The sequence below is a fragment of the Cyprinodon variegatus genome, unplaced genomic scaffold, assembly GCF_000732505.1.
Source record: "Cyprinodon variegatus isolate N-32 unplaced genomic scaffold, C_variegatus-1.0 Scaffold980, whole genome shotgun sequence".
Taxonomy (NCBI): Eukaryota; Metazoa; Chordata; class Actinopteri; order Cyprinodontiformes; family Cyprinodontidae; genus Cyprinodon; species Cyprinodon variegatus.
The window spans coordinates 195,019-210,420 of NW_015151433.1; the positions used below are offsets into that span (position 1 = coordinate 195,019).

The following is a 15,402-nucleotide window of genomic DNA, read 5'->3' on the forward strand; positions in this document are numbered from 1 at the left end:
GAGTATAGTAATGTGAAACTTGTGTGTTTCATATGGTAACAAAGTGTGTTTTTTAAACAGAAGTGTATAGTTTTTACAAGAGTGTTTAGTTATGCAAAGGATCTGTAGTGTTTTGCTAATTGGGTGTGTGGTTGTGCTAATTGTGTGTAGTGTTTTAAAAACACAGGCCCTGTTTTGAAAATCGTGCTTAAGCAATCCAAAAAAACTGTTATTCATTTCTAACCCCCTTCTACAGACTAACCGTGACCCTTTTCCTCTGTGACGATCTCGGCACTGGTGCTGGCTTAATCCCCAACTCGACACATCTGGTCACTCCACCCTACCAGCTATTACCACTAAGTGGTTCCACCTCCATATATACTTCATTTGGATCTGTTCCCAGTGCCAGATCATCGCAGACCAACCACTGAGTACCTTCCAGCTTTTTTACTTTTTTGCCTGCCAACCTGTTACCTGACCTGTTTCTGCCTTTTTTCACCGAGCCTGCCTGCCTGGAAACCAAACCTGATCTGCCTCTGGACCCCTGCATCAGTTCTGCCTTGGATTGCCTGCCTGTGAGCCTGACAACACTCTGTGCTTCTCTTAACCTGCCAGTTAACGGACCCTGGATCAGACCTGGACCTGGATTGCCCCTCTGTACCTTTGCTTGGACCCAATCAATGGAATCAGTAAACGGACTGTCTCTGGAACTCATCAATCTCAATCCTCTGCAAACCGTACACCGCTCAACGGCCACCGCTTCCACAAGCCTCGTCCTCAAACGGACTCCTGCCCCTGACCCATCACGGAGCCAACTGCCCACTCTGAGACCCAGTAACAGGTTAGTGATCCAGCCTTACCCCCCCTCACTAGTTTTCCTCTTGCTGATGATCACTAACCTGTTGTCTCCGTCACAGGGGATTTCCAGTCTGAGAGCTGCCTGCCCACTCCCAGTGCCACACTTTCATTACTAAAATCCATTGCATCCCACTGACCTGTCTAAGTAGTTTACTGGGTCCTATTTCCTGTACGTTACATCCTGACCCTAAAACAGCAATTCCCCGCATAGGCTCAAGGCACTGGGCCCCACAAGGAGTAGCAACTCCTCACAACATTTTTTTTTCAATGAAATGGGACTCACAATATATGAAATACAAGAACACACGTACACACACATTCAAATATTAATAGCCAATTAATAAATTGAAAATATTATACATTAATTGCATTAAATAAATCCGAAAAAATGGTTTGAGTCAAGTAAAAACCTTCTTGTTCACATTAGATGATTAAACACAAATAACTCACTCAATAAAACCAATTGCCAGTATGATGCATGGCTTTTCTGCATGTCTGCACAAAGTCCTTTATTCTCTCAATCTAAAACTCATCACCAATACTTTTGTTAAAAAACATTTAGAATCAAGATGGCTGCCTTCTGTGGCAGAGCATTAACTCCCCTAAGCCAAATCCTTCTAGACCCAAACATGTAGGCCTTCTGTCTAACCACTTAAACCTTGTCCAAACAAAGTCATCAGTAGAACCATGAACCCAACCATTGCAGCAGATCTACAACAGAAGAAAACAGATAATTGGCAGCAATGGTCTAGATCTCAGCCTGACTGATATGCTGTGGTGAGACCTTCTTCTGTTGATGAAGAGCTTCTACAGGGTGATGCGTCAGGGACACTGGTTCAGTCTCTAAAGTTGAGAAAGAATCAGAAGCTTCAGTCATATGGTTTTTATTAAAATTCTGTACAGAGCGGCTTNATGAAAGAAGTATGCTTTAGTCTGTTTTGTTGGTGATGTGACTTTTTTCCATTGAAAACTCACGTTTAGAGAATGTTACAAATAAAAGTCAAATTTCATTCAACATGCGTGTGTATTTTTTTTTTATAATTAAGTGTTCCACGTGCGCTAAAAAGTGCCCTGCCCCACCTCCTGAGCACCTGCCCCCCAAAATGTCTGTGCACGCCTCTGGTGGTCTTTGCTGAGGAAGGACAGACAGCAGCAGGCTGAGTCTCTACATTGGCTGCTTCAGAAACCGGTTATGTTTGGGAGTTTGTTGGATTGTCCTACTTGGGGGGCAACAACCTGCCCCAGACTGCTCCACACTGCTAAAGTTTATTGCCTTGGGAGGGTGGTGGAGCTGGCTGGACCTCGGCTGGATGATCCTGTTAAGCTCGCTGCCTGTTTGGGAATAAAGTCTGTTCGATTTGTCGGTCAGCTTTTGTGCTACTGGAAGCACAAGTTAAGTGAACATGAGTGTTCACTTTTGGCTGATTATCATGAGGGTTCTGTGTCACCAAATCACTTGGATCCTTTTCCATCCTTCAGACTGTTTACTGGAATAAAGAACTGCTCTGGCCCTTTTTTGGATTCGGGGGATAAAGGAATCTCCCTAGAAGGAGCTTCTCGAAAAGTTATCTATAGAATGATTGTTAAAACTCTCAATCAACACAAACTGAATGGACGCAGTGACACAGTATGGAGAACTCATTTCTCCTTAAAACCTGAATTCAAACCTGAATGGAAATTGTTGGAAAGGCAGTATAACATTCATAGATACTTATCTGTAGTAAGGTGTTGGGAGACATCTAGTGGCGATAAATGGTAAGTGCACCTTTTGTTCAGAACTATGCAGCACTTTAATTAGTTAAAGACGGAGCCAAGCAGCATGTGCAGCTGAAGTTGTGCAGCCTAGACTCTGCTCAACAGCAGAGCAGAGTAAAGCCAAGAGCTGGAATTAGCTACTTGAAGTAAATTAAAAAAAAAAACTGTATAGAGCTTCAGTGCAACATGACTCTTCAGCACCTGACCTACCACCTGCTGAGAGGTACAGAGAAGTGGAGCGACGTGTTTTTTTGGATTAATACAAAGAGACAGTTTTACAGAAGACTATCGTCTACTTAAAGCTGGTAAACAAATCCCACCTGACAGCCGCCTCTCATGCCTCTCACCTCAATATGACAAAGACTTGAATCTTCTACGAGTGGGAGGCAGATTGCGTCAGATTGACAATATTGACCTGCTTGTTGCACATCCTATTGTGTTGGATCCCAGTCATCCTTACACAAAGCTGCTTATCAAAGACTTTGATGAACGTCTCTGCCATCCCGGCCCTGAACAAGTGTTTGTTTGGATCCTGAGAGGAAGAGAAGCTGTAAAACGCCATCAACACAGCTGCATTGAATGTAGGAAATGGAAGTCTAAACCTGTTTTCCAACAAATGGTAGATCTACCTGTAGCTAGACTTCAGCTGTTTAAACCAGCCTTCTATTCTACTGGAATGGATTGTTTTGGGCCTTTCCTTGTCAAAGTAGGACGTCGCCAAGAAAAAAGATGGGGAATATTATTCAAGTGCCTTACCACTAGGGCCGTCCACATTGACCTCCTGGCTTCAATTGACACAGATTCATTTCTAATGGCCTTCGGGAGATTCATTGCCAGGCGTGGTAAACCAGCAGAAGTCTACTCGGATCAGGGGACTAACTTTAAGGGAGGAAAGAGAACTTATTGAGGCCTTTGCCCTGATGTGTCCTGATCTCCAGCAAAAGCTTGCACAGCAATGGATCAACTTCAAATTTAACCCCCCAGCAGCACCACATTTTGGAGGTTCATGGGAGAGAGAAATATGCTCCATTAAGATGGCCTTATACACAGTTATCAACTCTCAAAGTGAAAAGGAAGAGGTGCTCCAAACTGTGTTAGTGGATGTTGAGAGCATACTGAATGCCAAACCACTAGGGTATGTCTCCTCTGACATATCTGATGTGGATCCAGTTACACCAAACTACCTGCTTATGGGGCGGTCTGATAGCTCCCTACCACAAGTAGTCTATCCTGAAGGCGATAAGCTGGGACGGCGAAATTGGAGACATTCTCAAATCCTTGCAGATCACTTCTGGTCTTCATTTATCAGGAACTACTTACCAAACCTCCAAACCAGGAACAAATGGAAGAAACCATTGGACAACATTCAAGAAGGGGCTGTGGTTCTGCTAGCAGATCCCCAGATTCCCCGTGGACATTGGAAAGTAGGAGAAGTGGTTAAAGTTATGCCTGGACCAGATGGACTCATCAGGACTGCAGATGTGAGGATTGAGGGCAAGAGCTACATCCAGCAGGTTGTGAAGGTGATCGTCCTTCAGAAGCTTGAAGACAAAGATAGACCACCAGACTCTACTTTAGCTATGTGCCTTTCCATTGTTTCAATTTGTCCTACAAATTGGGGGCGGCTATGTTGGAAAGGCAGTATAACATTCAGAGACACGTACCTGTAGTAAGGTGTTGGGAGACATCTAGTGGCGAAAAATGGTAAGTGTGCTTTTTGTTCAGAACTGTGCAGCACTTTAAATAGTTATAAACGGAGCCAAGCAGCATGTGCAGCTGAAGTTGTGTGCGTAGATGACAAACGTAAGCGTAACATGATCAGAGTGACATAAATGTTTGTTTTGAAACTAGATACACCATGTTTAATCCGTGTTGCATATATTTGATAGTTAGTTTTGTAATGTTTAAGAGTATTCAATGATGGAAGCTACAGACTAATGCTAATCACATCCGATGCAACGCTTGTTCAGTGAAATGTGTTAAGCACAGATGTTAAGAGTGTTAAGCTTTGGTTATGATAAGCTATCATACTTTCTTGATGCAAATGTTGTTAAGTGATATTCTAAGTAGTGTTTTTATTGCTTTTTACTAGTACATACAGCAGGCATTTCTGATTTGCTTATTCCTTTCTTTGTAGACCACACAATAATATTCACAAGTGGTTCACCTATGCTGACATCTGTATCAGTGTGAATATGGAGAGGCTGCTGTATATCGCCTGAGTACGATTAAAGAACAACAAAAAAATGAGGCATCTTGTCTGTGCTCCTTACCGGCACACCGTGGAGGATATCAATATTAGTATCAGTCTTCATCCTACAGTCTAACTTCCAAACAAAGTAACAGAAATTGTTGTGTAAGCCTCCTCTAACGAAAAAACATGCAGATTTACAATGGAGAATCCTTCATGGTATTGTAGCTGTAAATTCTTTTGTTTCTGTTGTTAATCCTCCTGTGGAAGATAAATGTCCATTTTGTGAACAGAGAGAAGCGGTATTTCATTGTTTTTCTGACTGTGTTCGTCTGTAAGCTCTTTTTGTGCTTTTGAGAACTTTTTTCAACAGATATGGTGAAATGTTAACTAAACATGGATTTATTTGTGGTTTTTGATTCACACGGCAAAAAAAGAGCAAATGTGAATTGATTAATTTCTTGTTAGGACAGGCAAAAATGGCTGTGTACATACACTCACCGGCCACTTTATTAGTTTAACTGCTCGTTAACACTTAATTTCTAAGCAGCCAATCACATGGCGGCAACTCAGTGCATTTAGGCATGTAGACATGGTGAAGACAATCTCCTGCAGCTCAAACCGAGCATCAGTATGGGGAAGAAAGGTGATTTGAGTGACTTTGAACGTGGCATGATTGTTGGTGCCAGAAGGGCTGGTCTGAGTATTTCAGAAACTGCTGATCTACTGGAATTTTCACGCACAACCATCACTCGGGTTTACAGAGAATGGTCCGAAAAAAAGAAAAAACATCCAGTGAGCGGCAGTTCTGTGGGCGGAAATGCCTTGTTGATGCCAGAGGTCAGAGGAGAATGGGAGAATGGCCAGACTAGTTTGAGCTGATAGAAGGGCAACAGTGACTCAAATAACCACCCGTTACAACCAAGGTGGGCAGAAGAGCATCTCTGAACGCACAGTACGTCGAACTTTGAGGCAGATGTGGTACAGCAGCAGAAGACCACACCGGGTGCCACTCCTTTCAGCTAAGAACAGGAAACTGAGGCAACAGTTTGCACAAGCTCATCGAAATTGGACAATAGAAGAGAAGTCTCGATTCCTGCTGCGACATTCGGATGGTAGGGCCAGAATTTGGCGTCTACAACATGAAAGCATGGATCCATCCTGCCTTGTATCAACGGTTCAGGCTGGTGGTGGTGGTGTCATGGTGTGGGGAATATTTTCTTGGCACTCTTTGGGCCCCTTGGTACCAATTGAGCATCGTTGCAACGCGACAGCCTACCTGAGTATTGTTGCTGACCATGTCCATCCCTTTATGACCACAATGTACCCAACTTCTGATGGCTACTTTCAGCAGGATAATGCGCCATGTCATAAAGCTGGAATCATCTCAGACTGGTTTCTTGAACATGACAATGAGTTCACTGTACTCAAATGGCCTCCACAGTCACCAGATCTCAATCCAATATAGCATCTTTGGGATGTGGTGGAACGGAAGATTCGCATCATGGATGTGCAGCCGACAAATCTGCGGCAACTGTGTGATGCCATCATGTCAATATGGACCAAACTCCCTGAGGAATGCTTCCAGCACCTTGTTGAAACTATGCCACGAAGAACCGAGGCAGTTCTGAAGGCAAAAGGGGGTCCAACACGTTACTAGCAAGGGGTAACTAATAAAGTGGCCGGTGAGTGTAAGTAGAAAGTGGAAGGTGGTGGAAGATTTGAATATGGACTTGGTTTCTTTGTTTATTAACTTGGTTGAATTTTATTTTTACAGATCACTTTCAGATTTAGATTTTTGTCACATCTGGAGTTATGGGAAAGTAATTTGTAGTTATATAGTTGTTTTTTTTCTGTTACATAGTTTGTGAAACTATGTCGATTATTTATTCATAATAAATTAGTTATTAAAATCTCTCTCCCTCTCTCTCTCTCTCTCTCTCTTTCTCTCTCTCTCTCTCTCTCGTTAGTTGGCCCCGGACAGTGGTGAATATTGGAAGTGCAGTTTCTTCTTATACAAGTATGTGAATAGTTCCATCTGAAATTAATTAAAATAATTTTTTTAAATGGTTATTGAGTCAGATATGTGGCGGGTAATGTTTGATTTATCGAAATGTTTTGTCTGTTACTGTTATCTGTTAATGGCTGTAATTTAAGGACAGATTCTAATATATCTGCACTGTGGGGTCCATAAATCTGACATGATTTTTATTTTTTAATTGATATTTAGCACAATTTGGCTTAACAATAATAGTAATAATACAAATAATATTTTATAAAACAATTATATACAGTACAGACACACCTTATCATTCAAAGAGTTTTTATTTTTATTTTCATGAATACACTGAAGACATTAGAACTTTTAATTAACACATGTAGAATTATGTACTTAACACAAAAGTGTGAAACAACTGAAAATATGTCTTATATTCTAGGTTATTCAAAGTAGCCACTTTTTGCTTTGATTACTGTTTCGCACAGTCTTGGCATTCTTTTGATGAGCTTCAATAGGTAGTTGCCTGTAATGGTTTTCACTTCACAGGTTTTCCCTGTCAGGTTTAATAAGTGGAATTTCTTGCCTTATAAATGGGGTTGGGACCATCAGTTGTGTTGTGCAGAAATCAGTTGGATATACAGCTGATAGTCCTACTGAATAGAGTGTTTTTTTGTATTGTATTATAATTTGTATTATGGCCAGAAAAAAGCAGCTAAGTAACGAAAAACAAGTGGCCATCATTACTTTAAGAAATGAAGGTCAGTCAGTTCGAAAAATTGGAAAAACTTTGAAAGTGTCCCCAAGTGCAGTCGCAAAAACAATCAAGCACTACGAAGAAACTGGCTCACATGAGGACCGCCCCAGGAAAGGAAGACCAAGAGTCACCTCAGCTGTAGAGGATAAGTTCACAGGTTCGCAGCAGCTCAGATTAGAGACCTGGTCAATGCCACACAGAGTTCTAGCAGCAGACACATCTCTTGAACAACTGTGAAGAGGAGACTATGTGAATCAGGCCTTCATGGTAAAATATCTGCTAGGAAACCACTGCTAAGAACAGGCAACAAGCAGAAGAGACTTGCTTGGACTATAGAACACAAGGAATGGACATTAGACCAGATATGTTCTTTGATCTGATGAGTCCAAATTTGAGATCTTTGGTTCCAACTATTGTGTATTTGTTTAACGCAGAAAGGGTGAACGGAGGGACTTTACATGCCTGGTTCCCATCGTGAAGCATGGAGGAGGAGGTGTGATGGTGTGGGGGGGCTTTGCTGGTGATACTGTTGGGAATTTGTTCAAAATTGAAGTCATAATGAACCAACATGGCTAATACCCTTATACTGCCCTACAGTGGGATTCTTATTCCAACCTCCTAATAAATGTGCACACTTAGCTCTTATATGACTCAATTTCTTTACTAAAAAGCTTTTCAATATTACTTCTAAGGGTGAATAAGCTGTATGACATTCTAAATTCTCTTTTTCTCCATAACTGATTTATTAAACAAAACATTGACAAAAACACTTTAGCTTTGATAGTTGTAAGATGTCATTTCTACTTTTTTGCAGCATACTTTACAGCTCACTGTTTCTCTCTGACACAAAGGTTATCTTAAACTCTTGCCTGTATGTCTTTAATATGAATGACAACATCAAGCATTCTTGACTCCTAAAAATATACAAAATGAAAGAAATCCTATCTGATGTGTGTTAAGGGGAAAATTCTTCAGCTCCCCCTTGTGATCCTTTAAGAAAACACTGTATCTTTCAAGGACTGAGAATAGCTTTACAGAATTACTTAAAATTGATGAAAGTAAACCTTAAATTATTGTTTATTTTAAGTTTCAGAGACAGAACTATTGCTTTATTTGTACAGATTTTGTGTTTTATAAGTATTTATTTTTAACTTGCTAAAAAAATAAAAGGTTGTATATTTTAAAAGAAGCTTGTGGATTACAACTTGAATTTATGACATGCCTTTGAATACTGATGCAAGGGACACCGGTGACACTCTAAAAGTTGTCTTGGTAACCCTATGGGCTCTATGGTGAAAATGTGCTCAGTTTTTATTTCTCTTACAGTAACAGAACTCCCGATATCTAACAAGTTCGAAGGAAGAGGCGTTTATTGGTACTTCCTGGTACTCTTAATTGCTGTTGCAGAAAAAAACAACAACCTGATATTACATTTCATTTTATTATTAGAAAATAGAGTTTCAGCAACCGGAACCTACATAAAAACTAAAAGTGGTTTAGCCTGGTCCAGGCTCTTTGCTAAAGGCGTGACAACACTTATCAAGCTGAGGTGCAGTCCCTCGTAGAGCAACATAGAGGAAGCATGTACTTCACAACACTTTGCACTCTTGCTGGTGAGTTCTAGATGTTTTATTTACTACTACTTTATAATAGATGTGAAGGGTTAGAAAACTGAACTCTTTCTGTAAAGTCAGGTTTTTACTTACAGTAAATGTGTTTTTGTGTGAAAAATAATTTAATTATTAGAAAATGCTCAGTGTGGTGGGTTTACAGACAGCTCTCTTCCATTTTTGTTTTAGTAAAACTACTCCTTTATTTGATATTTATATGTGATATGGACAAAAACTACATCTAGAGGTACTACTTTAACCGCTACTTATAACCTTTCCATCCTTAAACTAATGTGGTTATCATTAACCAGAGTTCAATTTTGTTACTTTCACTGTCAGACTGAAAGTGACACTTGCAGCTAAAGCGTTCAAGTTAAAAGTTCAAACGACTTCAACATAAGAAGATGTAAGTAAGAGAGTCAGATTTTTTTTCCCTCAGTCCCCCAGACCACGTTCTTCTATGGAAAACATTTAAAAAACATTTAAAAATATATATATATTTTTCATGACCTTGATCATTTTCCAGTTTGGGGTAGAATATTATTTTTCACACACCAAGCCCCAGTGCCTAAAAACAACTATAGTGTATAATGTGTTTTTTTTTTCCATTAAACACCTACATAGCTATACAACCATCTATTTTCCACATCAATGTTATCCTGTGCCATGGCATAGAGGCTTGTGTAGAGAAAAAGAACTTCATTTTTAACTTTACAAGCTCACCGGCTTGTATTGTGTCTTAACGTCATGTTGGTAAAAAATAATGACCACTAAGACGTGTGCATAGTGCCAATATTCGCCTTAACCTGTATTTCACGCTTTGCAATATTCAGAACTAACCCCAAGAACATTTACATCGAAGAAGCCCGCTGGGAACACAGCAAACTGGAGCAGGGGGAGAGATGGCATGTTGTCTGGAGCAAGCACAGGAGAAGAGCAGCAAAGCAGAGCATAGCAGTAGATCGGAGAAGGTTAACGGCCAAACAGAGGACCCTGAATTTAGGGGATTGGTTGTAGATGGCCCAGGCTAGCTATAGAAGCTAAAAAAGGAGAATCAAAGGAGGGCATCGGTAGATCAGGTAAGTCTGCACGTCAGATAGAGCCCTAAAGACAGGGGAGGGCAGCCGCTTGCCAAGAGAAAAGCAGTGGTACATCAGAGAAATCAAAAAATAGAGCAGGGACAGGCAGTTACTGGTTTGGACGAGCCTCTAGAGGCTAACTGAATAGGATCAAAGGAGGACAGCGGTAGATCAGAGGAGTCTGCTGGGCAGAGTGCCAGAGCAATGGGGAGAAGGTGGCAGCTGACTGGTGTCTGCACTAAAGGTAGGATGACAAAACAGTCCTTTTAGGGTTAAATTAAAACTATTTTTTTAAAAGCCACCTACAAACATCTTAAGAGCATTCGCCACTTCATCCTTTGTCAACATTATTTTCACCTACCTTATGGAGGCCTATCTGTCAACGGGATGCATATGTCAAAAGAATCTAGGATCTTTAGCAGTTAATCACATTATTTTTTGAGCGCATCTAAAGGTATCAAACATGTTTCCAATTTAAATGAAGATATGAAATTATACAAAATAACATACAATGACAAATTATAATATTGTTATTATTTTCTTCCTGGTCTTTCGCCAGTTCTTTGATTTTGGCCATGGTTGAGTTTAAGTCTGACTGTGAGGCTCTAAATTGGTGTTCTTTATACAGATAACAAGTGTTAACAAGTTCCATTAACACAGTTAACAAGTAGAGAACAGAAGAGGTCCTTAAAGGAGAAGTTACCTTTCTGTGCAGGCCAGAATGCTTGATTTTCTGTGGGTGACCAAATACTTATTTTTCTCCATCATTTACAAAGAAATAATAAAAAAAAAAAACCTACAATGTAATTTCCTGGATTTGTTTTTTATTTTTCTATTACAATTGACATTTACCTATTACAGAAATTTCAGACCTCTCTCATTTTTCTTAGCAGAAGACCTTGCACAGACAGTGGCTGCCTAAATATTTTTTTGAATACCTTAGTAGGTAGGAACTTTATTTATTTAATTCCCAATGGGGGAATTCATGTGTCCAGTAACACCTATTATTCACAGAAACCACACGCACGCACAAACACTAAAAATGGAAAAATATGAATTAAATTGTTTGCTATTTAGAAAATGCACTTGGTTAGCATGATGTGTTGTGCAGACTCTTTGCAGCAGGATTCATCTCCTGAACTGCTCTGTTCTACAGTGTAGCAAGACCAGTCTGTCACTATGACTATTTCGCTAAGTGGCCTCATGTAGTTTGTTTTCCATCCTAGAGGTTGGTCTGCATCAGATGTCTTGTCGTCTTCTTCACCAACACCACCAGAGGATCTGCTCCCCCTATTACAGATTGACATTTTCTGATCAGTTTGTCAAGCCCCTTACCATCCAAGACAGTGATAATGTTACGCCAACAAACAACCCCAAAGACCATTTATCTAACATTGATGACTAGCCAGCAAAAATCAGCCAAAGCAGTCAGGCAGCATTGACGTGAGGTGCTCAAAGACCCTGATTGAGTGCCAAGAAAACCAAAATACATATATTGTTAGGGAGTGGAGGTAACATTAACAGGTGTGCTAATTGGGGACTTTAAAAAGGTTGTGATGTTGAAGGCTGGAAACCGAGGCGAACAAATTCTTTAGAGCCTCGGATGGTGTAACTAGAACCTGGACCTTAACAAAGCCACTAAAACATAGTAATCTGAGATATCTGACAATTCACTCTGTATCTCCTTCTCTTTCAGCTGTTTTGAGAATATTTCCAAACAGATCTCAGTTCTTTCTATATGATTCGATTGCGCTCAGCTGTGTGAACGATGGAAACTCATCTGACTGGAGAGTAATGAGAAAAACAACCAACAGCGAAGCCAAAGAGTGTTCCTCCTGGGGGAAGATAAATGTGTCGCAATGCTTAATCGATGCCGTTTACAAATTAGACAGTGGATTGTACTGGTGTGAATCCAGAACTGGAGCATGCAGTGAAGTTATAAACATCACCGTGACAGGTGGGTGCAGCTAAACAGCAATTGGATATATTTCTATCAATGAGCCACTGCTATTACTTTGTCTTCAACTTTATATAAGCTCGGAGAATTTATGAGGCTAATTTACTGTAAGAATGTAAAAAAAATACAGCTTTTGTAATTCTTCCTTAATTTTTGGTTAAAAACATATTAATGGCTTATTATAGAAGTAGGTTTTGATCCTTTAAAACTGCAATTAAATAACCTAGAGACAGGAGGGTAAGAGTGTATAACTGTCCAGCAATATTACATAATGTTAATTAATGTGAACTGAATTGATACATGAACACATGCTTGCTCAACACATACAAGGTCTAAATTCCATCAAATAATATGTTTGATGTTATTCATAATCATTTAAATATTTCATGTTTTTGTTCAGAAAACAATCAAGGCTAATGTCTTTCTCTTTCAAGGTAAAATATGCTCTGTGTTTGACATCGAAGGAGTGGTCACCCAGAAATCTGACTTGCATGTTTACACATTAGTGTACTAAAAAAAGTAAAAAAAAAAAAAAAAAAAAAAGATATCTATTTTTTCCTTAAAAGACAGGTGATCCTGTTAAAACTTTGAAAATTAAAAATATGCTAGAATATGTGCAGGTTTACTGATTAGGTAGTTAACTGATTAGGTAGTTAACTGATTAGGTAGTTAACTGATTAGGTAGTTAACTCAGCTTTGTTGATGATAAGAGTAAACAAAAATTAAAACTCATGAAGCATGAAATGAAAACACAGTATAGACAAAAGCACTCCTTTAATAAGAGATTTCATTTGAGATTTTTTTTAAATCTAAAGCTACGTTCAGAACGCCAGCAGCAGGAGCAGTAAAACATGCGCGCAGCTTCCTTTTTGATGCTTGTACAAGTTTAGTTCCGCTAAGTGGGTCTGATGCACGTTGAGTGGAGCTACTCTATCCTTTTTTTTGCCTGTAACATCCATCCATCCATTTTTTAGCACGCTTATCCCGAGTGGGGTCGCGAGGAGTGCTGGTGCCTATCTCCAGCAGTCAATGGTCAAGAGGCAGGGTCCACCCTGGACAGGTCGCCAGTCCATTGCAGTTGTCTGTAACAATGGCAGCTATATTTGCTGTTATAAGTCGCCAAAAAGTAGTTTTAATGTGTTTTTTAGTGAGAAAGTCGACGTGAAAACTTCATCTGTGCAGACACTTCATCATGATTATGATCCTGCCTTCAAATATTATTTCTCTGTCGGAGCTGCTCAGACCCCCGTACACCGGCAGTGATCTGTCACTTGGATCCCTGTTCAAAAGCAGCCTCTGGCCCGGTTGCCTCTTCACGGTTTTCTGCTACTGTTTGTGGTGGCTTAAAGGCGTTTTTCACCTACGTACAGTAATCCAAACTACAGGCACCAGTGTTAAAACCCAACATATTTTGCTGGCAGGTCTGTCTCCCTGCCAGCTCCCAGATCAGCTTCTCTGATTGGTTGATGTGGTATGTCGAGCCTCAAAAGTTCAATTTTTCCAACTTCAGCAGCTGCTGCTTTCTTAAGCGGGTTGCATGCGTCAGATGCTCAGAAGCTCATGATGCGTTGCTTCTGCTGCTCAAAATGCGCTGCGGAACCTTTTGATGCACCAAGATGCAAGTCAACCATTGACTTTGCATGTAAACTGCTTCTGCTGCCTCTGCTGTTTGTGGTCTTAACGTAGCATAAGGCAGATAAACCATAATCTTAATTTTTTGGGGGGGAGGTTGGCTTACTCATTTTATATCATAAAGGGCTTTTATGTTATGTATCTCTGCCTGGTGCTCAGATGGTCCTGTGATCCTGGAAAATCCTGTGCTTCCTGTAGCAGAGGGAGAAGCAGTGAGCCTGCACTGCATCCATAAAAATGCCTCCTCCAACCTCACTCAGTTTTATAAAGATGGTCTCCTGATTGGGAGCAGCACAACTGGAAACATCACCATTCAGGATGTTTCCAAGTCTGAGGAAGGTCTCTATAAGTGTAACATTGCTGGAGCTGGAGAATCTGCAGAGAGCTGGCTGTCAGTCAGAGGTGAGAAGAAATTTGCACAAAGAGCTGATGAACTTCATTAAATTTAATGATAAATGACATGTCTGCTGTGGGTGTTTGTAGGTTGTGTCACTGTTCTAATGTATTTATAGCTTTGAACTATAACTGTTTTACTCCCCCATATGTCGTTGAAGGCAGGAAGCCGGACTCTCTTCACTTTCGACCTGAATACATGTTACTTCCTGTTGTTGCTGTCTGTCTCTCTTTTGCATCATTGAAGCTCTTTCACTTCTGGAAAAATTTCAAAGGTCAGCCCTGTTTCCTATGAATCAAGTACTGTTTGTTTTTTTTTTTTTGTTTTTTTTTTATGCTGGTATAAAGGGTCGACTGCTGGGCCGCTTATTGGACTGGACCTCAGCAGAGAGCCATGAGCAGCCCGTCCTCAGCCGGAGGAGGGGGGCTGGGGCCTGGTAACAGACATCCCAAGGCTCCTGGAAGTTCTGGGAGTCTCCTTGATATAGATAGTTGTTCACGGATGCCCGCGAGTCGGATAAATTATCCCATATTTTAGACTATGCAAGGTGGTGTTTTTTTTTTAACGCCAGTGAGTGCGTGGAGGCAATACAATAATTGGTGCACCATGTGCGGATTACTACTGCTTCGATTACACAAACAAGAGAGTGTAGGGTCTGGGGAGGAGGTTGCTTGTGAAACCTGTGCATATCTGTCCAACGCAAAGCTCTGTTCAACAAGCGTTACCGGGTGACTGGTTTTCAAAGAGCGCACCGATTGGATTAGTCAGAAAAATAAGCCAATAAGTTTGGTTTACTCTCTTACAGTCACCTAGTTACCACTCAGTCGTGCATCCTCTAAAATAGGTTGAATCCTCCAGTAAAAAACAAAAATATGAGACTCACTTTACAGCAGAATGTACTGAAGTATGTCCACGTCTAGTGAAGGTGAAGAAGGATTAAATGTGTTTGTATGCACTTTATCCAATTTCCTCATAACATCGCTGTTGGTTTATGAAGAGGAATCAACTAGGTGTCTCCCTAATAGCTTGGTCCAAAACCACGTTACTGATCCACAGGTACCGACCCTCAAAGGTAACACTCCATCAACCCGCAGCAGCAACCTTTTGGTTCCCCCCTTAATTAAGACTCGTTCCCCCATATCAAACAAACAATATACATGAAATACATGAAATTATGCTTTTAATATTTAAAGG

At 40.5% G+C, this 15,402-nt stretch overlaps 1 protein-coding gene across 1 annotated transcript in view; it reads left to right on the plus strand.

Annotated features, from left to right (window-relative positions):
• The first annotated feature begins 2,778 nt into the window (after positions 1–2,778).
• The window catches only part of LOC107100504, a 14,777-nt gene continuing 2,153 nt past the window's right edge, over positions 2,779–15,402 (plus strand). The window contains exons 1-4 of the mRNA XM_015399010.1: positions 2,779–2,815; positions 11,922–12,182; positions 13,974–14,216; positions 14,369–14,446. Of these exons, the coding sequence (XP_015254496.1) occupies positions 2,779–2,815; positions 11,922–12,182; positions 13,974–14,216; positions 14,369–14,446 (619 nt within the window). The remainder of the gene's footprint in view (positions 2,816–11,921; positions 12,183–13,973; positions 14,217–14,368; positions 14,447–15,402) is intronic.